The sequence below is a fragment of the Capra hircus genome, chromosome 20 (assembly GCF_001704415.2).
Source record: "Capra hircus breed San Clemente chromosome 20, ASM170441v1, whole genome shotgun sequence".
In the NCBI taxonomy this organism is placed as follows: domain Eukaryota; kingdom Metazoa; phylum Chordata; class Mammalia; order Artiodactyla; family Bovidae; genus Capra; species Capra hircus.
This window is the reverse complement of record NC_030827.1, coordinates 31,876,436-31,902,583: the sequence shown is the minus strand read 5'-3', so window position 1 is coordinate 31,902,583 and position 26,148 is coordinate 31,876,436. Positions and strand designations below refer to the sequence as shown.

The 26,148-nt window shown below is 38.3% G+C and overlaps 1 protein-coding gene across 6 annotated transcripts in view; it reads left to right on the top strand.

Moving 5' to 3' along the window:
* GHR (growth hormone receptor) overlaps positions 1-23,882 on the top strand; it is a 296,871-nt gene extending 272,989 nt beyond the window's left edge. For 5 of the 6 annotated variants that reach the window (XM_018065463.1, XM_018065464.1, XM_013972756.2 and 2 more), the window contains 4 exons: positions 4,238-4,403; positions 6,752-6,842; positions 13,878-13,947; positions 20,879-23,882. In XM_018065463.1, coding sequence (XP_017920952.1) covers positions 4,238-4,403; positions 6,752-6,842; positions 13,878-13,947; positions 20,879-21,850 — 1,299 coding nt within the window. In that variant the 3' untranslated portion in view covers positions 21,851-23,882. 6 annotated transcript variants of the gene reach the window in all.

The window sequence follows — 26,148 nt, the reverse complement described above, 5'->3', positions numbered from 1 at the left end:
ATCACATACTCTGGTCACTCAGCTGTCTGTGAGGATGTGGCTATGGGAAAGGTTATGATCAAGGTCAGTAGTGAGCTGTGGCTAAATATTCGCCCAGGATTTTAGTTGCCACTGTTCAGCAGACTCCCACTAAAATAAGTTCTTCAGTGACTCCAGGAGGGAAACAAAGGGAGGGAATTGATCCCCTAGAGTTTCAGAAGGATGTTTTGTCACATACCCCAGGGGAAAATCAAGCTAAGAGGTTTTTACTTAGGCAAGTAGCCTGGTACTGGGTTGACCTCTGAACTCCTCACTTCCTTGCCAAGGGCATGGGAACTGGGCACCAAGATAAATTCCACATGGCACACAACAAGAAGAAAAGCAGGATTATCATGCTGCTTTCAGTGTAACCAATTCTAAATCAGTCTAACCACAGCCACAGGCCTGGCCAAGCCAAGTGGTTTCTGGCCAGTCACCAGGTCGTGCCCAGCATCCTGGCATGGCCTCACTCCTAGAGCTGAGACACCAGGGCCTGTCCATTCAGTGAACTGCTGAAAACGGAGCCAGTTCTGTCATTACAGGAAAGTTAAGTTTAGAGCACTATGAACAGTTAAATATTGGCTTCAAGGTTCTGTTTGTGGAATCATTCTAATTTAGATATCTGTTCCGTAACTTGGTACAGAAAAGTTTGGCTGGATACTGAGTCAAACAAGGCTTTCTAAATTCAAACTTCAGTCAAACATTTATTCAGCAACCGACCGAGTATTGAAATAACTAGTATACACAAAGCACCGTGCTAGGCACCCCAGGGTGGCATTTTCCCAAAGTATAAATTTTGGACCCTTGAGGGTCCCTGGGACTCTTTCAGGGAGTCCACAGAGTCAAGACTATTTCCATAATAATACTAGAATGTTCTTTCCTTTTTTGACCGTGTTGATTTACACAGGTGGTACAAAAGCAATGGTGGACACACTGCTGCTGCCTTTGCACAAATCAGGGCAAGAACTCCAAACTCTGATAGTCACTATGCTCTGCACCACTCTCTACTCACAGAAAAGAAATGGGAGCAGGCGAGGTGGGGAAGGCAGATCGCATAAGAATGTCCTTGACGAAGCAGTGTCTATATTTCTCAGTTTATTGAATCATGATTTCTATGTAGCTTTTTCATATTCTGTGTACACATAAAGCACTTTGGCTGCATACGGAGCTGTGGATGGTTATTTTGAGCAAAGGCATTTAAACACCTGAGTTCCTGCTTGAACTAGCTGCTTTTTGCTTGGAACACCATTTTTACTTTGAAAGAACAACTGGTAAACTGATAGATGACTTTTCATATTTGAGTTGGCAAACATTTGGCAAATAGTTCTTGGAAAAGAATAAAGTGAGCTTAACACTTCAAGAAAAACAATTGACAGTGTTTGTTGCCAGTGAGAAAATTTGAGCTGTCAAGGTTAAGTTAAAATTTTGGAAAACTTCGGCATCTGCAGCTGTGAGCTTGAGAGTGTTCCCAACCTTTGAAGATCTGATGCGATCAATGGTGATCTTAGCAAAAGTGTTTTTTTTTTTTAAATATTGTATAATGAAATGTGTGAACAGTTAGAAAATCTGCATAACTCAGTGAGTGATATTTTCCAAGTGACCAATATATGCTGTAACCAAACCACAAATGGAGAAATGATGCATTCAAAGTACTAGTTGCAATGGTGGATTTTAATATAAAGAAGTGTGAAAGATTTATTGACATGGTTTCAGATTTCACACTGCAACTAATCTTTAAGAAAATACCGCTTACTGAGTTTTTTTTGTTGGTGGTGGTGTTAAGGAAGAATATATATAATTAGCTGAAACCGCTATTAAAAGCTCTCTTCCATTTTCTCACTGTGTATCTATGAGATCAAGTTTTAATCATGCACCTCTACCAAAACCACACATCCTAACACAGTTTTAATTTAGAAGCAAATGTAAAAATATAAGCATCTTCTACTAAGCCAGATAGTAAAGAGATTTGCAAGAATGTGAAACACTGTCATTTTTTCACTATAAATTTCAGAAAGTACAATAATTCTTATAAAAATATATGAACATAAAATCAGTTTATCATCATTTTGAAATTAGTATTTTTTTAAATTCTCAGTTATAAATCCATGATACTTATAAGTTTGGTAATTTGCAAGGGTCTCAGAGTTGCCATGAGTATCAAGGACCCATCTATGACAACTGACCTTTCTTAAGGAACTTATGATCTAGTTGGTTGTAAAAACAAGAGGCATAAGCATAAAAAAAAAAAAGAGGATTGTAAGTCAGGGGGAAAAAGCTAATGTGTGTTGCTTATATCAAGAATTTACCGTTTGACACCATTGAATTTAGTATTAATATGCCCATTTTTTAAGTTATTAAACACATTTTGAATATAATAGTAATTCTAATGACCATGTAGTTGCTTACAAGTATCTACCTGCTAAACCAATTATGTTTTTTAATTTGGGGTTGTTTTTTTAAGACTTAATGAGTGGCATAGAATTATCCACAATGTGTGGGTCATCTCTTGAGTACCCAATGAAAAGGTAAATGCTGAAAGTGTTAGTCACTCAGTTGTATGGCAACTCTGTGGACTGTAGCCTGCTAGACTCCTCTGTCCATGGACTTCTCCAGGCAAGAATACTGGAGTGGGTTGCCATGCTCTTCTCTATATATCTGATATTGTGCTGGGCTTCGGAGATGTAAAGAGGATGAAAGCATTATTTTCTTATATGTGGTATAATATAGAAATTTGAGCAATGAATTAAAAGAAGTAATATGTGTATTCTCAGGCAGGATGGAGTAGGGAAAACTGCCAGAAAAGACTTCTTAGAATATCAGCAGTACTTGCACTGAGAATTAGCCAAGAATAGGTGTTCCTTCATAGGCAGGTGACAGGGTTCAGGGTGGTATTAGTCATGTGAGCAAATTTGAATTTGGTGTGGCTGCTGTGGAGGGCTGAGGGAAGATGAAGAAGGGGCCGTAGATCGAATCACTTGGCCCCTTTGGGATTTTGTTATTAATAAAACCTGTAAAGAAATAACATATTGGTGATGGTGACAGAGAAATTTAGGGCTTCAAGAATAGTAAATAGACTTAAGAAAAATAAAAATTTTAATATTCAGAAGCATTTTAAGTACATAAATATTCCATGTATTAAGCTTCTATAAAAAATCAAACTAACGATTCTGTGTAGGGGACAGGGGGTAGGAGGGGGGGAAGAGGTACTTTGTGAGTAGAAACTAACTGTAGTGAAAGGAAATTTGTTTTAGAAGCTCAAGGTCCAGCTTCTAACTTAACAAATTATGAGAATCTTATTTGTGTGAATAACCCAGGCTGTTGAAAAAGAATGTTCCTGGTTTTCCTATAAATGGGAGCAAGATGTTCTATCTGAAAATATATAAAAAGCATATATTGGCTACTTGCTTTGAATATTTGACTTGAAGGAAAACCCCATCATTAGTTGTGTCTACCTCTTTGATAGCAACATGTCTGAGAATCTCACCTACCTTCCTTGGGAAAGTAAAGGAATAGCCTGGCCTTCAGGATTGTGGGATCCTGATGTTTGTTACCAAAGGCCTCTAGTAACTTTTCTTCATAGATTTTGAATAGCATATATTTTTGAGATGACTTTAAGCCTTATAGAACAAGCTGATAGAATTATTTGAAACTTTAAGACAACTGATTTTTCTAGAACACTTTACAATTCTGTGATCATATGAATGACTACCCAGGATTTCCAAAGAACAGATATAGACATAGAGAATAGGAAATATGTTTGTTTTTTACTGTCCTGATGTCTTCATATAACAATGTAATATTCCAAAGGGTAGGCAGTGTATCTGTAATCTTCTTCATAATTCTGCCATCCTCTATAATAAGTCTATTATCCTTTGATCTTAGTAGAATACCTGACAGCCTAATGCAAGAATAGAGATGCATTTCTTTAAACAAGTCTATCATATCTTTGGGTTTATAACAGAACTAATTTGAGGACTGTGATTTATTTAACAAAGTGACTTTTTTACCATTTTTAAATTGAAGTGTAGTTAATTTACAATGTGTTACTAAGTTACTTACTTAGATCTTTCTCTAAATAGCAAACTCCACGAGTGCATTTTAAAATATTTCCTACTTCCCAGAAATTCATTTTGAATAAAAATGCAGAAACACCTCATTGAGCTTATTGCATCGAGTTGTTGACTCTCTAACCAGTAAGTTTTATATTTTGTCTTGAAAGATGGACCCTTTATTGGTAACATCAGTTCCGATGTACTCGTTGAGACTGGATAAAGAGTATGAAGTGCGTGTGAGAACCCGACAACGAAACACTGAAAAATATGGCAAGTTCAGTGAGGTGCTCCTGATAACATTTCCTCAGATGAACCCATCTGCATGTGAAGAAGGTAAACCTAAGAGATTAAGATGGCAGCCAACATGATTTCTGTCAATGCACAGGCTTACATTCCCTACATTATTAGAGTGTTGTCCAGGTCAGTATACATTAGCATCAGTTTTCAGGATGAGGGACCTGCAGTTCACTACCTGTAACAGGTATTATCCATTACAAAAGAGGAAGAAGGATTTCACTTCTGAATTGTTCAGGAAAAGTCATGATGTAGGTGCAAGTTAAAGAGGAGAAGAGACACAAAGTTACTGATGGAGGAGAGTGGGGTGATAATTCCACATAACAGAATTTCAAGTGATTCTTTTCTTTATATGTTTCTGTATTTCTAATATTTCATTTGTTTTGCATTTATAATAATAAAAAAAGGTTTTTCAAATACACAGAGAAGAAATTCTGAATCTGGATGGATGGCTACCTATGTGGCTTCTAAAAGAAAGCCTAGTATTGAATCAGCATTAGTCAATGGCAGGTGCTTATTGGTTTTAGAAAGTTTGTGTGTGGCTTTTATCTGGAGGAAGGCTTGATAAATCATGTGCTAGTTGTGCTCAAGGGTGACATAGAATATTTGAAGATCCTATATAAAAGAAATGTAATTTTAAAATATAAACACAATTGTTTCTGCACATATGGTACAGGTAGAACCCATGATACTATATAGCGCAGGTAAAAATGTCTATAGCACGATTTTTTCTAAGCTCTCCTCAGTAGGCTTGTTTCAGACAGTATTTGATATATGGAAATTCTGGCTTAAAAGTACATTTGCAGTGTATGGCAAAACCAATACAATATCGTAAAGTAATTAGCCTCCAATTAAATAAATTTATATTAAAAATTAAATTTTTAAGAAAAAGTATATTTGTCACATGCCCTTTATCGTGATGGCGTTTAATTCACTTAGATTTTTTTTAAAACAACTTTTTACTTCTGTTAGAAAAGGAAAAAGACTCTTGCTTTATATTATATTCCTAAGTATATCATTGATATAAAATTATAGATACCACAAGAATAAACAAAAATGGTATTCTCTCCCCCACTAATTCTTTATAGCATGCATAATAGCTCCTTTGTATATTTTAATATGTGAATAAGAAAATAAAAGAATATCACAGCATAAAAACTTACTTTCAGTAAAGCAGTGTTATGGTAAAAGTGAAAAGAAGTGGGAAAGTGTTAGCTGCTCATTCGTGTCCTACTCTTTATGACCTCATGGACTGTAGCCCACAAAGCCCCTCTGTCAATGGGATTCTCCAGACAATAATACCGGAATGGGTAGCCATTCCCTTCTCCAGGGGATCTTTCCCCGCCTTGCAGGCAGATCCTTTACAATGTGAGCCACCAGGGAAATTCCACCTTAAAAGTAGTCAACCTCTGCCACGGTGGCACTTGTTATAAACAGTCTCCCACAAATTTTCTATCAGTTATACTAAAATCTGAATCAATGGGCATGACTCAGTGAACACGAGTTTGAGCAAACTTTGGCAGATAGTGAAGGATAAGGAAGCCTGGCATGCTGCAGTTCATGGGGTTGCAAAGAATCAGACATGGCTTAGCAACTGAACAACATACTGAACAACATACTAAAATCTGAGAGTCCTAGTACTGATCTGTCAAACGATACTTTTTAAGCTGTAAAAATGTACACCGTGATATCTAAGAAGTTTTAATAATGATTCAAAAGTACAACTTGGCCCCCATCTTTTTGATGGATCCTCAGTCTAGACTCTTCCCTGGTGGCTCAGAGGCTAAAGCGTCTGCCTGCAATGTGGGAGACCTGGGTTCGATCCCTGGGTCGGGAAGATCCCCTGGAAAAGGAAATGGCAACCCATTCCAGTATTCTTGCCTGGAGAATCCCATGGACACAGGAGCCTGGTGGGCTACAGTCCACGGGGTTGCAGAGTCGGACACGACTGAGCGACTTCACTTCACATCAGTCTAGATCAGATCTAGATCTAAAGATCACATTAAAAAAAAAGTGGACATTACTTAGGTAAAGTAGTATATTAACAAGCATCACTTCTCCCTCGAGTGATGCCTTTTAATGACACACCCTGAATACATAAGATGTTTAAAGCAGGTTGTTTATATAATAAACATGGATTGTACGTAAATTGTATGCTGTTACTTTTTCTTTTTTCTTTTTTTTTGGTATACAAAAGGATCTGAAGAAGTGGATAGAGGTGTTCTTAGAAAATACTAAGTCATTGCATTCTATTTCAGTGGCTATCAAGTGAAGTCATGGACTTTACTAGATGAATACAAATTAGGAAGTTTTATGTGGAACAGGAGAATGAAATGTAAACTTCAACTATTCATAGTTCTGTGAGATATTATTTTTGTGTTTTTCAGATTTCCAGTTTCCATGGTTCTTAATTATTATCTTTGGAATACTTGGGCTAACAGTGACATTATTTTTACTCGTATTTTCTAAACAGCAAAGGTAAGTGTGCTATAACCTACTCTGATATGTTTTGCCAGTTATTTAGCAAATGTCCATGTTTCCATCTATTGTTTGATGTTTTCTTTTGTGAATCGTGAGTGAAGTGTTTCATCAACCCAGTGAAATGTTATCACTATACATTTACATCTTTGTTGAGTCCACATAGAGACAACACAGGTCTCAGTTTTATCTGGAAAGTTGCACAGGATGTTAAGAGGGTGAGGCCAGTGACTACATTCCATGTGACATGCACCTTAAAGGTCTGAACTGATATTTATTCCAGGACCCTGAGGTAGCTTTGAGACTTTGGCTAAGTTTGACACAGTCCTAATATAAGAGCAAAAATTTAAGTGGTGAACTAAAGCCACTAGATAATTCAATCTAATAAAACCTTTCTTTAGACTTCATATGATACCAATCTTAAGTAAATTTGGGTTTATTTAAATTGCTTGGATACTTACAGTTTGGTATTTTACCTTCTTTTGTCAGAGATAAAATTCTAAGTTTGAGGATACCACTCTTCATCCTCTTGCAGCCAGAAGGCAGTTTTCAGTTTTTATTCTGCCACTGTTGTTTGAGTCCATTTGAGTCCCTTTGTCTCTCTAGGGCTCCATGTTCTCACGGGTAATTTGAGGGTGTTGGATTATATGATGTTTAAGTTTCCCTTAAGCTGTAAGGACCATTATTCTATTGTCATTCTTGAAAGAAACTCAGTATAGACTACAGAAACTTTTAATACAAAATATTGGAAAAGTTACTGGTTGGTATGGGTTGCCGGTTTTCTTACATTTAGAATATGCTTTAAGTTCCTTGGGTTAATCTTGTCCCTTCTCCTAGAATTAGGGTAGCTAACACTCCATTTGCCTGGGACTTTCCTGGTTTTAACACTAAAAATTCTGTATCTAGGCAAACAGAGATAGTTGGCTATTCTATCTAAAACCAAAGACAAGTTCTCCAGGTAAAGCCAGGAGGCATCTAGAAATCAAAATAGGCTCTATATTATGAATATATTGTGAAATTTTTTTACTTTGTTTTGAAGCTGTATAGCATTTGTAAACATCAAAACAGAATTTCAGTAGAAGAATTCTAGAGTTACAGAGTGTCAAGCATGCTTAAGAGTCTCCAAGTGAATGCAGGAAGGATTATTTTTAGTAGAGTTTCATCTCCAATTTAATAATGTAAACTCAGGGGGACAAAATTAACTCTGGAAAATTTTGTTTTCTATCTTTCTAGCAACATTATTGTCTTAGAAATACAAGTATTATAAAGCAGTATAACAGCAGCTTTCAATTTGGGAGGGAGGAAGTTAGTAAATAAAATTCTAAACAATTATTTACTTAAATGTATTCATTACTTAAGTAATGCCAAAGGAGCCAAATTATTCTGTAGATTAATTTGAATTCACTGAACTGTCCAGTTAGGTGATAGGCTAATTTATATATAACTACAGCAGATAAACTCGCTACATACATAAAGTAATTTACTTTTAACATTAGTTGTCAATTTCAAGTCATCACGAAAGCCAAGCAAATTTATGTTGCTGAATTACATTAGCTAACAATATTTGGAAGAAAAAGTCATCCTCTGATCAAATAGAATTACAAAGGAAATATATTAACCTTTGTCTAAAAGATAGTTTTCTATGAATAATGAAGTTTTTAACTATGACACTTGGTCAAAATCACCAAATTGGAAAAAAATTTGAAAATCTATTTGTACTGCCAAACTCCCTGTTCTGAATTTAATTCTTTGCAACAAAAAACTTATCTTCCTTTTTCATATGCCCACAAAAACCCTTATCATTGTCTAAATTTCCATGTTCTAATGAAAGCAGGAAATGGTAGAAAGTAGCTGTCAGCAAGTGTAGAAAGAACGATTAAAATAAAACTCAAAAGAATGAGATACTATGTCAGTTACCGCACAACTTCGGGACTATAAAGGATTTCAGGTGCTCCTTGTGTTTGCTTGAGATTTTGTTAGTTCGCAAACCAAGGCACTGCTCCCTTTCTTAATCCAAATCATTAAGAGTCAACTCTAGTAAAATGTATAGTGTAATTTGGATTTGAATTAAACAATAAAGATCAGAAACATAGTTTCATGCCAGTTTATCTTCATTCTATACTTTGTTGCTCCCACCATACAACTTACTGTAGGCATCAAGCTATATGACTAAATCGGGAAGGAAATAACTGAATCAACATAAAACAGAAGTGGCAACCTGAAAGCCAGATTCAGCCTGCAGATCCATGTTTTGCTGGTTGTTTTTTTTTTTTTTTCCTTCTGATTTTTGAGGAACGGTTTTGCTACAAAGTGTTTCTAAAACAGGGAATTTTCACACAAAAATCAAGATTACTAGATTGTCTTTACAAACAGAGATCTCGGACTTCCCTGGTGGCAGGTACAGTGGTCAAGAATCTGCCTGCCAGTGCAGGAGTCATGTGGTCGGTCTGTGGCCTGGGGAGATCCAACATGCTGTGCAGCAACTAACCCTGTGCACCACAGCTACTGAGCCTGTGCCCTAGAGCTCAGGAACTGCAGCTACTGAGACCACATGCTGCAAGCTACTGAAGCCCGCAGGCCCACGAGTCCATGCTCTGCAATGAGAGAGGCCACTGCAGTGAGGAGCCCGTGCACCAAAACTAGAGTAGAACCCACGCCCCACAACTCGAGAAGCCTGGGCAGCAACAAAGGCCAGAACACCCCAAATAAGAAATTTAAGTCACTGCCATATTAAAAAAAAAAAAAATAGTGAAATTGGGCTGATAATCCTGCATGGCAATATGTCCCGAGACAGAGGACCAACCATCCCATTCAAAAAGGGCACATGTTCTCTGTCACAGTTCCCATCTCTCCCTATGACTGCCTTGGTCGCTCCAGGCTATAGGGTGTGCCACCCTAGCCTAAAGGCAACAATACTTCCCTGACAGCTAACTCTCAAGTACCTAAATGCATCATCCTCTTTAAAAAAAAAAAAGAGGGACCCATACAGAGTAAACATATTTGGGGATCTTTGCTTCCTGTAATTAGAGTTATGTTACATTTTTGGTTTTGAACCTGTAAAGCTCTATACAGTCAGCAAAAGGATATGGAGCTGACTGTGGCTCAGATCATCAGCTCTTTACTGCAAAATTCAGGCTTAAATAGAAGAAAGTAGGGAAAACCACTAGGCCTTTCAGGCATGACCTAAATCAAATCCCTTATGATTATACAGTAGAGGTGATGAATAGATTCAAAGGATTAGATCTGGGACACACAGTATCTAAAGAACTATGGCAGTTCATAACATTGTACAGGAGGCGATGACCAAAACCATCCCAAAGAAAAAGAAATGCAAAGAGGCAAAGTGGTTGTCTGGGGCGGGGGCAGAGGGCCTTTACAAATAGCTGAGAAAAGAAGAGAAGCGAAAGGCATGGGAGAAAGGGTAAAACATACTCAAATGAATATAGAGTTCTAGGGAATAGCAAGGTGAGATAAGAAACCCTTCTTAAATAATGCAAAGAAATAAAGAAAAACACTAGAATGGGAAAGACTAGAGATCTCTTCAATAAAATTGAAGATATATCAAAGGAACATTTCATGCAAGGATGGGCAGGATAAAGGACAGAAATGGTAAGGACCTAACAGAAGCAGGAGAGATTGAAAAGAGGTGGCATGAATACACAAAACAACTATACAAAAAGGTCTTAATGACCCAGATAACCACGATGGTGTAGTCACTACCTAGAGCCAGACATCCTGGAGTATAAAGTCAAGTGGGCCTCAGGAAGCATTACTACAAACAAAGCTAGTGAACATGACCAAATTCCAACTAAGCTCTTTCAAATCCTGAAAGATGATGCTGCAAAAGTTCTGCACTCAATATGTCAGCAAATTTGGAAAACTCAGCAGTGGCCACAGGACTAAAAAAGATCAGTTTTCATTCCAGTCCCAAAGAAGGGCAATACCAAAGAGTGTTCAAGCTACTGTACAACTGTGCTCATTTCACATGCTAGCAAGGTAATACTCAAAATCCTTCAAGCTAGGCTTCAACAGTATGTGGACCAAGAACTTCCAGATATACCAGCTAAATTTAGAAAAGGCAGAGGAACCAGAGATCAAATCACCAACATCTGCTGGATCGTGGGGAAAGCAAGGGAATTCCAGAAAAACATTTACTTCTGCTTCATTGACTACGCTAAAGTCTTTGATTGTGTGGATCACAACAAACTAGAAAATTCCTAAAGAGATGGAAATACCAGATGGAAATACCACTTCACCTGTCTCGTGAGAAACTTGTATACAATAGTTAAAACAAGACACAGAACAACAGAGTGGTTCAAACTTGGGAGAGGAGTACATCAAGGCTATATATTGTCACCCTGCTTATTAAATTTATTTGCAGAGTATCATGCTAAATGCTGGGCTGGATGAATCACAAACTGGAAGCAAGACTGCCAGGAGAAATATCAATAACCTCAGATATGCAGATGACACCACTCTAATGGCAGAAAGCAAAGAGGAACAAAAGAGTCTCTTGATGAGGGTGAAAAGAGAGTGGAAAAAGTTGGCTTGAAACAACATTCAAAAAAAGCTAAGAGTATGGCATCCAGTCCCATCACTTTATGGCAAATAGAAGGGGGAAAAGGGAAGTAGTGACAGATTTTATTTTCTTGGGCTCCAAAATCACTGCCGACAGTGACTGCAGCCATGAAATTAAAAGATGCTGCTCCATGGAAGGAAAGCTATCACATCTAGACAGCATATTAGAAAGCAGAGATATCACTTTGCCAACAAAGGTCCGTATAGTCAAAAAAAGCTATGGTTTTTCCATAGCCATGTACGTATGTGAGAGTTGGACCATAAAGAAAGCTGAGTGCTGAAGAACTGATTCTTTTTAATTGTGACGCTGGGAGAGTCCCTTGGACAGCAAGGAGATCAAATAGTCAATCCTAAAGGAAATCAGTCCTGACTAATTCATCGGAAGGACTGATGCTAAAGCTGAAACTCCAATACTTTGGCCACCTGATTCGAAGAACCGACTCACTGGAAAAGACCCTGATGCTGGGAAAGACTGGGGGCAGCTGAGAATGAGATGGTTAGATAGCAGCACCAACTCAAGGGACATGAGTTTAAGCCAACTCCAGAAGTTAATGGAGAATAGAGGAGCCTGCTGGTGTGCGGCAGTCCATGGGATTGCAAGAGTCAGACATGAGTTAGCAACTAAACAACAACAGAACCTGTGAATTATTTATTTAGAAATGCAGAACCAGGTTAACCCAGCAGCATGACAGAGAGCAAAGGGCATGGGTTTGGGGTCAGCTGCTTTGAATTTGAGTGCCAGCTGAACCAAGTATTAGTGTGTGGTTTGAACATGTTCCTTAAATCTCTAAATCTTTCCACAGATATCTTCTTCCTCCCGCGTCGTAGTAACCACCAAAGGAAATGTTTAGCACAAGTGTTGGCAAAGTTGTTTTTAAAATAACCGAACAGTAAATCTTTGGCTTTCTGGGCTATGCAGTCTCTGTCAGTACTACTTAATTCTGCCACTGTGGCATGAAAGCAGCCATAGATAATATGTAAACTATGCTACATAGATAATATGTAAAATGAACTTGACTCCATGTTCTAAAAAAACTTGCTTTACAAAAACAGAGGGCAGAACAGATTTGGCCCACAGACTGAAATTTGCCAACACAGTTTCAGTGTTTGGAGGCATTATTAGAGGCGTTCAAAAGTGGTAGCAGTTACTAATAGCATGCTTTTTTTTTTCCCTATTATTTCTGTTCATCAGTAACAATTTAACACTTGTCCCACTAAGTAAAACTAGTGAGTCTACCCAAATTCAACTTACCAAGTGAAATTTGCCTTGGATTAGGTTAAAAAGCGATGAAAACATTCAGAGAATGGGTTCCCTATTGAGTGCTGTGCTTAGTTGCTCAGTCATGTGTGACTCTTTTCAACCTCATGGACTGTAACCCACCAGGCTCCTCTGTCCATGGGGATTCTTCAGGCAAGAATACTGGAGTGGGTTGCCATGCTCTCCTTCAGGGGATCTTCCCAACCCAGGGATCAAACTAGGCTCTCCTGCACTGCTGGCAGATTCTTTACCAGCTGAGCTACCCAGGACGCCCTCCCTATTGAGTAGACCAGACTATTTATTCACACTGAGTAGAATATCATCTGATATCCCAAAATCAGATTGGAATGTATTATCTCTATTCCAGAGCCACATGTTGATTTTAAAATGAAAACTCTATTCACACCACTAATGAAATAGACAAATGATTTACTCAGATTTATTCAGGCAATGTTTCTCTGTGCCAGAAATTTTCTAGGTGCTGGGAATACCCTTAGGCACAAGATAGGCAGGATAGACACTGAAATAAATTATGGTCAAAAGTAATGTAAATATTTGGAACAGAAAATTTAAGTGCATTATGGAATTGTTTATATAAACCTGTGCTAATTAGAAGTAGTTCAAATTTAACTGAAATGAACCATGCAATGACATCCTGGCTAATGAGATTATCTTAGATAATTTTATAATTCATGTGAGCATTGTGGTATGAACTTATCTCAGCCCATTCTTTTTTTAGGGTGCATATCTCTACATGGATTGGCTCTTTCTCCTCCCCTTCCCCAACAAATTATGGATATGTATTAAAATTACCTCCTTATAACTGACATGAAAATTGGCTTCAGATGGAATTAAATGTCTAACTCCAAATTCTGAAACTTTATAAAAGACATTAAGTAAAAGTTATAGGAAAACCACATTTTATTTAAATTCACTTTAGATGAGGATTGTTTGGTTTTTTCCGTTCTTTAGTTTTGCCTCATCATTCACTGCTTAATGCTTTTCCTTCTCTTTCTCAGATTCACTTATTCCAAATATTACTTATATTACTTTATATTAGTAATAATATAAAGTTACTTTGTATTAGTAATATTAGTAATAATAGTTACTTTGTATTAGTAATAATATTGTCAATATTTTATTTCTGTCTTTGAGATGAGAATGAGTAACTTACATCAAAACAAAATTTTGTTTTCAAGGATTAAGATGCTGATTCTACCCCCAGTTCCCGTTCCAAAGATTAAAGGAATTGATCCAGATCTCCTCAAGGTAACTAATAAAATATCTAAGTTGTACATGACACTAATTAAATGTTACCTTAAGAACAGATCCTTATGTTGAAACCTTTTCCAAGCTATATGTATCACATTTAATTTTTTGTATTCCTTCTGGGAAAAGTTTTTAAAAATACATCCCTTAAAATTATGAGAATGTCTTATGTATTTAAAAGTTATTGACTTCTGAATCAAGATGACAGAGTAGTAAACATGAAGCTCACCTCCTCCCACAAATTTATCAAAAATACATCTACATATGGATTGATCCTCAGAGAATATCTACTGAACACTGGCAGAAGACATCCAAACTCTGGAAAGGGCAAGAAACTCTCCATGTAACTGGGTAGGACAAAAGAATAAAGAAATAAATTGGAAAGGTACTCCACCCCAGGAAGTCCCTTCACTGGTGGGGAGATCAGCCAGGACAGAGGGGGAGCTTCAGAGCTTTCGAGAAGAACACAGGAACTGGTTTGTAGCAGCTAGCATGTAGAGAAACCTGAACAGATGGTCAGCGCCCCTCCCCTGCACTCCCCAGCCAGAGACCCATGTCCGCTGGTGCAGGTTGGGTGCTGAAGCTCAGGTTTCAGAGATTAGACCCAGGGAAAGGACTTGGGTTGGTTGTGTTAAAACAGCCTGAAGGGGCTGCAGTTTGGTGTAACCGCACCTGAGGATGTACATGGTGGAAGCCTGGACCATCTTAGAGGCCAGGCACCGTTGTTTGGGTAAGGGTTGGGGTGGGACCTTGCAGCCTGCTCTCAGGTAACAGGCATTCCACCCCCACCCCACCAGCTCCAAGAGCTATCACAAGCTACTACCCACCCCCACACTTCAGGAGTGGTCATGAGCTGACACCACGTTCCTTGTAAACTCAAGGAGTACCTCACCACCTCTGCTCCCAACACATGCTCCAGGGGCACTCATGAGCCACCACAGATTACCTGAGGATTGGGCACCAGCTATCACACTTGCACACTCTCCTTATCAAGGGAATAAGGCCAGCAGATACTGAGGGAAAAAGTGACAAGCATCCATAATAAAAACAAACTACTAGAGTGGATTGCCAATTTCCCTCTCCAGGGGATCTTCCCAACCCAGAGATCAAACCCATATCTCCTGCATTGGCAGGCATATTCTTTACCACTGAGGACTGAGGGAGGCCTCTGACTGTGTGGATCACAATAAACTGGAAAATTCTGAGAGAGATGGGAATACTAGACCACTGGACCTGCCTTTCGAGGAATCTGTATGCAGGTCTGGAAGCAACACTTAGAACTGGACATGGAACAACAGACTGGTTCCAAACAGGAAAAGGAGTACCTCAAGGCTGTATATTGTCACCCTGCTTTTTTAACTTATATGCAGAATATATCATGAGAAATCCTGGGCTGGATGAAGCACAAGCTGGAATCAAGATTGCCAGGAGAAATATCAATAACCTCAGATATGCAAGTGATACCACCCTTATGGCAGAGAGTGAAGAACTAAAGAGCCTCTTGATGAAAGTGAAAGAGGAGAGTGAAAAAGTTGGCTTAAAACTCAACATTCAGAAAACGAAGATTATGGCATCTGGTCCCATCACTTCCTGGCAAATAGGTGGGGAAACAATGGAAACAGTGAGGGACTTTACTCTTTATGGGCTCCAAAATCACTGCAGATGGTGACTGCAGCCATGAAATTAAAAGACGCTTGCTCCTTGGACGAAAAGCTATGACCAACCTAGACAGCATGTTAAAAAGCAGAGACATTATTTTGCCAACAAAGGCCCATCTACTCAAAGCTATGGTTTTTCTAATAGTCATGTATGGATGTGAGAGTTGGACTGTGAAGAAAGTTGAGCGCCAAAGAATTGATGCTTTTGAACTGTGGTGTTGGAGAAGACTCTTGAGAGTCTCTTGGACTGCAAGGAGACCAAACCTGTCAATCCTAAATAAATCATTCCTGAATATTCATTTTAAGGACTGATGCTGAAGCTGAAACTCCATTACTCTGGCCACCTGATGCAAAGAACTGACTCATTGGAAAAGACCCTGTTGCTGGGAAAGATTGAAGGCAGGAGGAGAAGGGGACAACTGAGGATGGGATGGTTGGATGGCATCACCAACTTAATGAACATGAGTTTGAGTAAACTCCAGGAGTTGGTGATGGTCAGGGAAGCCTGGCATGCTGCAGTCCATGGGGTCACAAAGAGTTGGACACAGCTGAGCAACTGAACTGGACTGAATGGACTTCTGTACCTAAAGGGCCTCCCTGGTGGCTCAGCTAGTAAAGAACCCACCAGTCAATGCAAGAGATGCAGGTTCAATCCCTGGGATGGGTAGACACCTGGAGAAGGAAATGGCAAACCACTCCAGTATTCTTGCCTGGAAAATTCCATGGATAGAGGAGCCTAGCGGGCTATAGTCCATGGATCACAAAGAGTCAGACATGACTGAGCGTACACACATACAAAGGAAATACTGAAAGGCTTTCTCTAAACATAAAAGAAGCAAGAATATATAGAGAAGAGGAAATCACAGTTAGAAAGTAAATCACCTTAATAAACCAGTATGCAGATTTTTTTAAAATGTTTGTGAAAGTGATGATAACCCAAATGAACAGCAAAAGGATGAACATGAAGATGTAAGAGGATATCAAAATCCTAAAATGTGGGAGAAAAGAGTACAAAATGTAAAATTTTTTAATCATTTTCTAGAACGTGTTTGAGCCTGTATGATTACCAGTCTAAGGCAGGTAGAATATAATATGGTATATACATACTTGAAAAAACAAGGTAACCACAAATTTAAAACGTAACAACAGATTCACAAAAACCAAAAGGAACATAATACAAAAATAACTCAAACCACAAAAAAAAAGGAGGGGGACAAGGAAGAAATTTAAAAATCAGTGGGAAAGCAGGACTTAAAATAGCAATAAGTACGTATCAATTAATAATTACCTTAAATGTCAGTGGACGAAACGTCCCAATCAGAATACACAGAGTGGCAGACTGTGTGAAAAAATGAGAGCCTACATTATGTTGCCTACAGGAGACCCAGTTTAGAGCAAAGGACACACAGATTGAAAGGTGATAGGGGAAGATTTCATGCAAATGGAAATGACAAAGTGGGAATCACAATACACGTGTCAGACAAAACATACCTTAAAATAAAGGCCATAAAAAAATAAAGAAGGACACTATATAAAGATAAAAGGATCAATACAAGAAAAGAACTTTATCCTCATCAACATATATGCAACTAATGTTGCAGCACCCAAATACATAAAACAGATCCTAACAGATATAAAGGGAGAAACCAACAGGAATACAGTAATAGTACAAGACCTTTAACACCCTATTCACATCAGTGGACAGATCTTCTAGACAGAAATCAGGGCAACAGGGATCATAAATGACATGATAGAACAGTTAGACCTAATTGATATTTTCAGGACATTATATCCATAAAAAACAGAATACACATTATTTAAATGCACATGAAATATTCTCTAGGATTGACCACATACTGGGGCACAAAAACAAGCCTCAACAAAGAATATAGAAATTATCTCAAGCATCTTTTCTGACCACAATGGCATGAAACTAAAAGTCAACCACAGAAAAAGAAATGAAATAAAAATGATCACAAATCAATGCGCTACTAAAAAACCAATGAGTCAATGATGAAAGTAAATTAAAAACTACCTTGAGAAAGATGACAATGAAAATACAACCATACAAAATCTTTGAGATGTAGCAAAAGCAGTTCTTAGAGGGAAATTTATAGCTATACAGGCCTTCCTCATCAAAACAAGAAAAAAACCTAATCTACCACTTGAAGTAGAAAACAAAACATAAAATCAGCAAAAGGAAATAATCAAGATCAAAGAGGAAATAAATAAAATAGTGGTTAAAAAAATAGAAAAAAAAAAAACAATAAAACCAAAAGTTCATTCTTTGAAAAGGTAAACAAGATTGATAAACCTCTGGCCAGGCTCACCAAGAAGAGAGAGAACCCGAAGAAACAAGAAATGAGAAAGGAGACATAAAAACTGATATCACAATAATAATAAAGACCATAGGGAATGCTATAAACAATTATATGCCAACAAATTTGACAACCTAGAAGAAATGGACAAGTTTCCAGAAACATACCCACCAGATTTGAATCGCAGCCCACCAAAGTTGAATCAAGAAATAGATAATTAGAAAAGACCAATCATGAGAGGTAAAATGGAATATGTGATTTTAAAATTTCCTATAAAGAAAAGTCCAGGACCAGATGGCTTCACAGGTGAATTCTACCAAACATACAAAGAAGAAATAACACTGATCCTTCTCAAATGCTTCCAAAAAATTGAAGAGGAGTTCCAAAGACATTCTATGAAACCGCCCTGATACCAAAACCACACAAAGACACCACCAAAGAAGAAAATTACAGGCCAATATCTTTGAGGAATATAGATGCAAAAATTCTCAGCAAAATATTAGCAGACCAAATCCAAAAGCAATAACAAAAAAAAGATCATATACTACAACCAAGAGTCATTCCAAGTTCACAAGGATGTTCAACTCACACAAGTCAATGTGATACACAAACAAAAGACAAAATCACATGATCGTCTCAAGAAAAAAGACCATCTGACAAAATTTCACATCCACTCATGATAGAACTCTTACCAAAGTGGGTATGAAGGGAACATATTGCAACATAATAAAAGCCAAATGACAAACCCACACCCAATGTAATAGCCAATGGTGAAAAGCTGAAAGCCTTCATGCTAAAATCTAGAACAGGACCAGGATGCCCACTCTCATTTCTTCTATTTAACATAGTACTGGAAGTCCTAGCCAGAGAAACCAGACAAGAAAAAGAAAATGTATCCAAGTTGGAAGGGAAGAGGCCAACTGTTACATGCAGATGACTTAAATATAAGGCATTTTACCATCAGGGCTTCCCTGGTAGCTCAGACAGTAAAAAATCTACTTGTAATACAGGAGACCTGGGTTCAATCCCTGGGTTGGAAGAATCCCCTGGAGAAGGGCATGGGAACCCATTCCAGTATTCTTGCCTGAAGAATCCCCATGGACAGAGGAGCCTCCTAGGCTATAGTTCATGGGGTCACAAAGAGTTGCACACGACTGAGCAACTAACACATACATACCATCAAGCTCCTAGAAGAGATCATAGGCAAAACATTCTCTGACATAAATCATATCAATGTATTCTTAGGTCAGTTTCCCAAGGCAATAGAAATAAAAGCAAAAATAAACAAATGGGACTTAATCAAACTTACAAGCTTTTGCACAGCAAAAGAAACCATAAAGGAAAAGAACCTACATAATGGGAGAAAGTATTTGCAAATCATGAGACCAACAAGGGTTTCATTTCCAAAATATGAAAACAGCTCATACAACTCAACAACAACAATAAAAACCCAATCGAAAACTGGGCAGAAGACCTAAACAGACATTTCTTCAAAGAAGAAATACAAATGGCCGATAGGCACATGAAAAGATGTTAAACATTGCTAATTATTAGAGAAGTACAAATCAAAACTACAACAACGTACCACCTCACACCAGTCAGAATGGCCATCATTAAAAACTACAAATAACAGATGCTGGAGAGGATGTAAACAAAAGGGAACCCTCCTACACTGTTGGAATGTAAGTTGGTACAGCCACTATGGAAAATACTTATAGTATGGAGATTTCTCAGAAAACTAAAGAATTACCATATGATTCAAGCTTTTTGTTGGCAGGAAAGCTATGACAAAGCTAGACAGTGTGATGAAAAGTGGAGACATTACTCTGCTGACAAAGGTCTGTATAGTCAAAGCTTTGGTCTTCCCAGTGGTCACATACATTTGTGAGAGATGGACTGTAAAGAAGGCAGAGCTCCAAAGAATTGATGCCTTCAAACTGTGGTGATGGAGAAGGCTCCTGAAAGTCCCCTGTACAGCAAGAAGATCAAACCAGTCAATCTTAAGGGAGATCAATCCTGAATACTCATTGGAAGGACTGATGCTGAAGCAGCAGTATTTTGTTCATCTGATGACAACAGCCAACTCATCAAAAAGTCCCTGATGCTGGGAAAGATTGAGGGCAGAAGAAGAAGAGGGCATCAGAGGATAAGATGGCTGAATAGCATCACTGATGCAATGGACATTAACTTGGGCAAACTTTGGAAGATGGAGAGGGACAGGGAGGCCTGGTGTGCTGTGGTCTGTGGGGTTGCAAAGAGTCACAACTGGCGACTGAATAACAACAACAGTGATCCAACAGTCCCACTTCTAGACATATATCCAGACAAAACTCTAATCCAAGAAGATGCATGCACCCCTGTGTTCATAGAATCACTATTCACAATAGCCAAGACTGGGAAACAACCTAAATGTCCATCAACAGATGAATGAATAAAGATGTGGTACATATATACAATGGAATACTACTCAGCCATTTAAAAAAGAATGAAACAATGCTATTTGTAGCAACAAGGATGCAACTAGAGATTATCATACTGAATGAAGTAAATCATAAAGAGAAAGACATATACCATATGATACCACTTATATGTGGAATCTAAAATATGATACTAAAGAATCTATGTACAAAACAAAAACAGACTCACAGACATAGAGAACAGACTCATGATTGCCAAGGGGCAGAGGGTTGGAGGAGGGATGGTGTGATGCTGGGCTGAGCAGATATAAGCTATTACATATGGAATGGATAAACAAGGTCCTTCTGTATAGCACAGAGAACTATGTTCAGTATCCTCTGATGAACCATAATGGAAAATAATTTTAAAAAAGAAAAGTTCTTCACTAATGTATTTGTTATATGGTTTGTTATATGATTTTGTTACTGATTAGACTCAATATTATTTGTTAAATCAATTGTTGTGAGTTTATTTTCATAGATCTTTTCTATTTTATAGGAAGGAAAATTAGAAGAGGTGAATACAATCTTAGCCATTCATGACAACTATAAACACGAATTCTACAATGATGACTCTTGGGTTGAATTTATTGAACTAGATATTGATGACCCTGATGAGAAGACTGAAGGGTCAGACACAGACAGGCTTCTAAGCAATGACCATGAAAAATCACTCAGTATCTTTGGGGCAAAGGATGATGACTCTGGGCGTACCAGCTGTTATGAACCTGACATTCTGGAGACTGATTTCCATGTCAGTGACATGTGCGATGGTACCTCAGAGGTTGCTCAGCCACAAAGGTTAAAAGGGGAAGCAGATATCTTGTGCCTTCATCAGAAGAATCAAAATAACTCACCTTCTAATGATGCTGCCCCTGCTAGCCAGCAGCCCAGTGTTATCCTAGTAGAGGAAAACAAACCAAGACCACTTCCTATTGGTGGAACTGAGTCAACTCATCAAGCTGTCCATACACAGCTCAGCAATCCAAGTTCATTGGCAAACATTGATTTTTATGCCCAGGTAAGCGACATTACACCAGCAGGGAATGTGGTCCTTTCCCCAGGCCTAAAGAATAAGACTGGGAACCCCCAGTGTGACACGCACCCAGAAGTGGTCACACCCAGCCAAGCAAACTTCATCATGGACAGCGCTTACTTCTGCGAGGTAGATGCCAAAAAGTACATTGCCCTGGCCCCTGATGTCGAGGCTGAATCACATGTAGAGCCAAGCTTTAACCAGGAAGACATTTACATCACCACAGAAAGCCTTACCACTACAGCCGGGAGGTCAGGGACAGCAGAACATGTTCCAAGTTCTGAGATACCTGTCCCAGATTATACCTCCATTCATATAGTACAGTCTCCACAGGGCCTCGTACTCAATGCGACTGCCCTGCCCTTGCCTGACAAAGAGTTTCTCTCATCATGTGGCTATGTGAGCACAGACCAACTGAACAAAATCATGCCGTAGCTTTTCTTTGATTTCCCATGAGCTACCCATTGAATGGCACAGGGTTGGCTGGGGCATGAATGCTTAAACCAAAACAATGTTTAAACTTTTTTGGGGGAGGGGGATGAGTTGAGGGTGGGGAATATGAATTCTAAATGCCTTTTCCTGAAATGTTGAAACATAATATTAAAAAAATAAGAAGAATCCTTAATCAGATAAATATTCCTGTTGTGAATTGTAAATATTTTAAAGAACTATCTCAAAGACTGTTTAGTGGCAGTAATTGTCTTGTTATTATGGGTGTTAATTTTGTGCTACTAAGCATTGAATGGCTATGTTTTTTAATGTATAGTTAATCATGCTTTTTGAAAAAGCGAAAAGTCAGGTGGCTTTTGCAGTTCAGGAAGATTGAATGCAAATCATAGCACAGGCTAATTTTTTTTTAATAATTGGGAACTAAAATTATAGGTAAGAAGACAAGAAATAGTTTGGATACGTAAAACATTTATTTTGGCATAAAATGGATAAAGATATTTTTAATAATTTACACTTTAAGCATGGCTATTTTCTATTACACTGTACACGGTGTATTGTAGTTCATGCCAACCCATCTAAAGAATGTAGTAACTGCAGTCTAAAGCTGGTTTAATGCTTTGGTCAATGCACCTGAAGAAAAACTAGTTTTTTACAAGGCCCTTTTTATACCTCCTAAAACTCTTTAAGTGATTCTGAAATGATTGTAGTTAGCTGCATTATTGGAAAGTACTCATATCTGAATTTGTAAACAAATATTTGTTAATTTAGAAAACTTTTAAATGTTTGCACAAATCAACTTACCATGAACCAAAAAAAAAAAAAACACAGAAGAACAACAACAAAAAAAACACCTTTTCTTACCCAAGTTTTGGTTCATGTCAGAGGGCTACATACTAAGAGAAGTAGAAGTTACAGCTCGTTCCTATTGACCAGGATGCTTAATCACTGCAGTACCCTGGAAAAAAGTGTCTTAGTGCATGCATATCATAAGAATCAAGCCTTAGAACCTCCACCGCAATGTCTCGTATTTCATAGTTATCTAAGGAAGGAACAGGAACAAGAAGCATTTTGTAAGTTGAAGCTGGTCAAAGTGAAGTTAACCAGATTATGGAATAAAAGTTCAAGAAGTAGGTTTTTCTTTCATACCCGATAGCCAGACACATGCTCATTGTTAGTGATAATGAAAAACAAGCAAAAAAAACCCCAAGATTTTAAATCCCTAAAGATAACTCAAAAATGTATTTAAACCCATAGCAGAAACTTTCTTCCTCACCACATCTTTTATAGGATTTATTTAAAGCAGTAAAATGAGTTTCATCATTTTTTACCTCTTCTCTGAGTGAATTGGCCTTAAAGCTGGTAGTTAGAAGAAAAAGAGGTCTGAGTAATTTATAAGTTATTGCTCAATCCCTTAATAAATTAAACATCATTCACAGGAGCATTGGGATTGCTCCACAAAAGGTTTGTCAAGAAGAGAAGACTCATCTCGCTCATGAATGCTTCTCACTTTTTTTTTTAAGTTAATAAAACTTTAAAGTTAGCTTTAACTTAAAAAGCATATTTGCCATTTAGCTCAGACCTTTTTAGAAAATAAGCTTAATGGTTGGTAATTTTAAATTCCTTCTTTCTTGCAGAAAAACTAGAATTGGGTGTTTAAAGTTCAATATGTTACTTGTAATAAATGTTCAATAGGTTTTCTGCTATCTTGCTGCTATGGTTTTCTCTAAGAGCTACATAATTTAGTTTCATAGACAATTTCATCTATGTAGAACCTAATTCAACTTAAAACTGTGTGTTTGGGGAAACTATCTTACCATTTCACAGTAGGCTGACAACATTTCTATAGCCAAAAATAGCTAAATACCTCAATCGGTCTCCGAATGTCATTTTGGTACTTTGCTGGCCACACAAGCCATTATTCACTAGTATGACTAGTTGTGTCCTGCAGTTTATATTTAACTTTCTTTATGTCTGTGGATTTTTTTCCTTCAAAGTTTAATAAATTTATTTTCTTGGATTTGTGATGGTATCCTTCTGTTATCAAACACCACAGAAAAACATCCTCAATCAGACTGCATGCTCTTGAGTTCTTCTCCTTGTAAGGAGAACTTAGCACAGTAGCTTAAACACAATAGAAATGTGTGTGATTTTTTATCTGGGCTGAAATACAGAAGCAGAGAAAACAGCTCCTTACCTTTTTTTTTTTTTAAGGAAACAAGAGCCCAGTGTAAAAATATCCTGCTGGCTTTCCGGGACTCTTAGAGCCATATTTTGGATGCATCAAAGCATGCATGACACTTGTGGGGGTATTTGTTTGTGAGAAGGGGGAGAGCTTAAGCCTGTTGCCTAGAAGGGAAAAACAGCTCTCCCTCTACCATTCGCACATTAGAAGAAGTCAGTTTGTCAGACAAGCCCCTTGTCATAATGGGAGACTGATAAGAAGTCAAGACTGGAAGGGAAGCTAGTCAGGCAGGTTGTGTAGGACCCTGAGAACAGGAAGCCCATGAGGCAGAGATTCTTCCACAGAAGGTTCCAGCTCCTAGAGAAGTGAAATTGTGATAAAATCAAATCCTATACACACCAGGTGGGCAAACCACAAACAGGAAAATGATTATATTTCAGAGATTCTCCCACAGGAGTGACAGTTGTGAGTCCTGCATCAGGCTCCCTAGTCCAGGGGTCTAGCATTGGGAGGAAATGCCCACAGAGCATCTGGCTTTGAAGGCAACTGGGTTTGATCACAAGACTTCCATAGGACTGGGGCAGAAATTCCACTCTTGGAGGGCACATACAAAGTCATAAGCACACACAAGGTCTTGAGAACCCAAGAGGAAAAGTAGTGACCTCATAAGACCTTGGGTCAGACCTACCTGCTTGTATTGGAGGGTCTCCTACAGAACCAGCAGCAGGTGGCTGTGACTCACTGCAGGGACAAAGAGACACTGGTAGCAATAGTTGTGGAGGGTACTTACTGGCATGAGCTCTCCTGGAGGCCACCATTTTCTCACCAAGACCTGGCCCCACCCAAAAGCCTATAGGCTCCAGTGCTGGAACACTTCAGGCCAAACAACCAGTGGGGTGGGAACACAGTCCACCCATCAGCTGGCAGGCTGCCTAAAGTTTTACTAAGCCCACAGCTGGTCACTAAACACAACCCTTGACATGGTCCTGCCCAGAGGAGGAACAAGATCCAGCTTCACCCAGCAGTGGACACAAACCAGTCCTCTCTCCAGGAAGCCAGCACAAGCCCCTGAGACCAGCCTCATCCACAAGGGGGCAGATCAGCAAAAGCAAGAATAGCTACAACCCTACATCCCGCAGAATGGAAGCCACGAAAACAAAGACAAAGATGGCAGAGGAATATATCCCAGATGAAGGAACAAGCTAAAACCCCAGGAGAACAGCTAAGTGAAGTGGAGGTAGACATCTTCCTGAAACAGAATTCAGAGAAATGATCGTAAAGATGATCCAAGATCTCAAAAAAAAAAAAAAAAAAAAAACGGGACACAGAACAAGAAGATACAATAAATGTTTAGTGAAGAACTAAAGAACAGAGATGAACAAAACAATAAGTAAAATTAAAAGTAGACTAGAATGAATAAAAACCAGAATAAATAAGGCAGGAGAATGTATATGTGAGCTGGAAGACAGAATGGTATAAATCACTACTGTGGAATAATTTTTAAAAAGAATGAAAAGAAATGAGGACAGTCTTAAGAGACTTCTGGGACAATAGTAAATGCACTAACATTAGCAATATAGGGATACCATAAGGAGAAGAGAGAAAGGACCTGAGAAATAACAGAAGAAATAATAGCTGAAACTTTGCTAACATGGGAAAGGAAACAGTCACCCAAGCCAAGGAAGCAAAGACTCCTTCCAGGAAGGATAAACCCAAGGGGGAACATGCATAGACTTACAGTAATCAAACTGACAAAAAATAAAGACAAAGTGATAATACTAAAAGCAACAAGGGAATGGCAACAAATAACATACAAGTTTATCAGCTGATTTTTTCAGCAGAACTCCACAGACGGTCAAAAGGGAAATGGCAGGATATATTTACAGTGATGAAAGGGAAGAACCTAAACCAAGAAGACTCTTGTTCAGATTTGATGGAGAAATCAAAATCTTTACAAACAAGGAAAAGCTAGTAGAATTCAGCACCACTAGAAGGTAATGGCAACCCATTCCAGTGTTCTTGCCTGGAGAATCCCAGGGATGGGGGAGCCTGGTGGGCTGCCATCTATGGGGTTGCACAGAGTCGGACACAACTGAAGCAA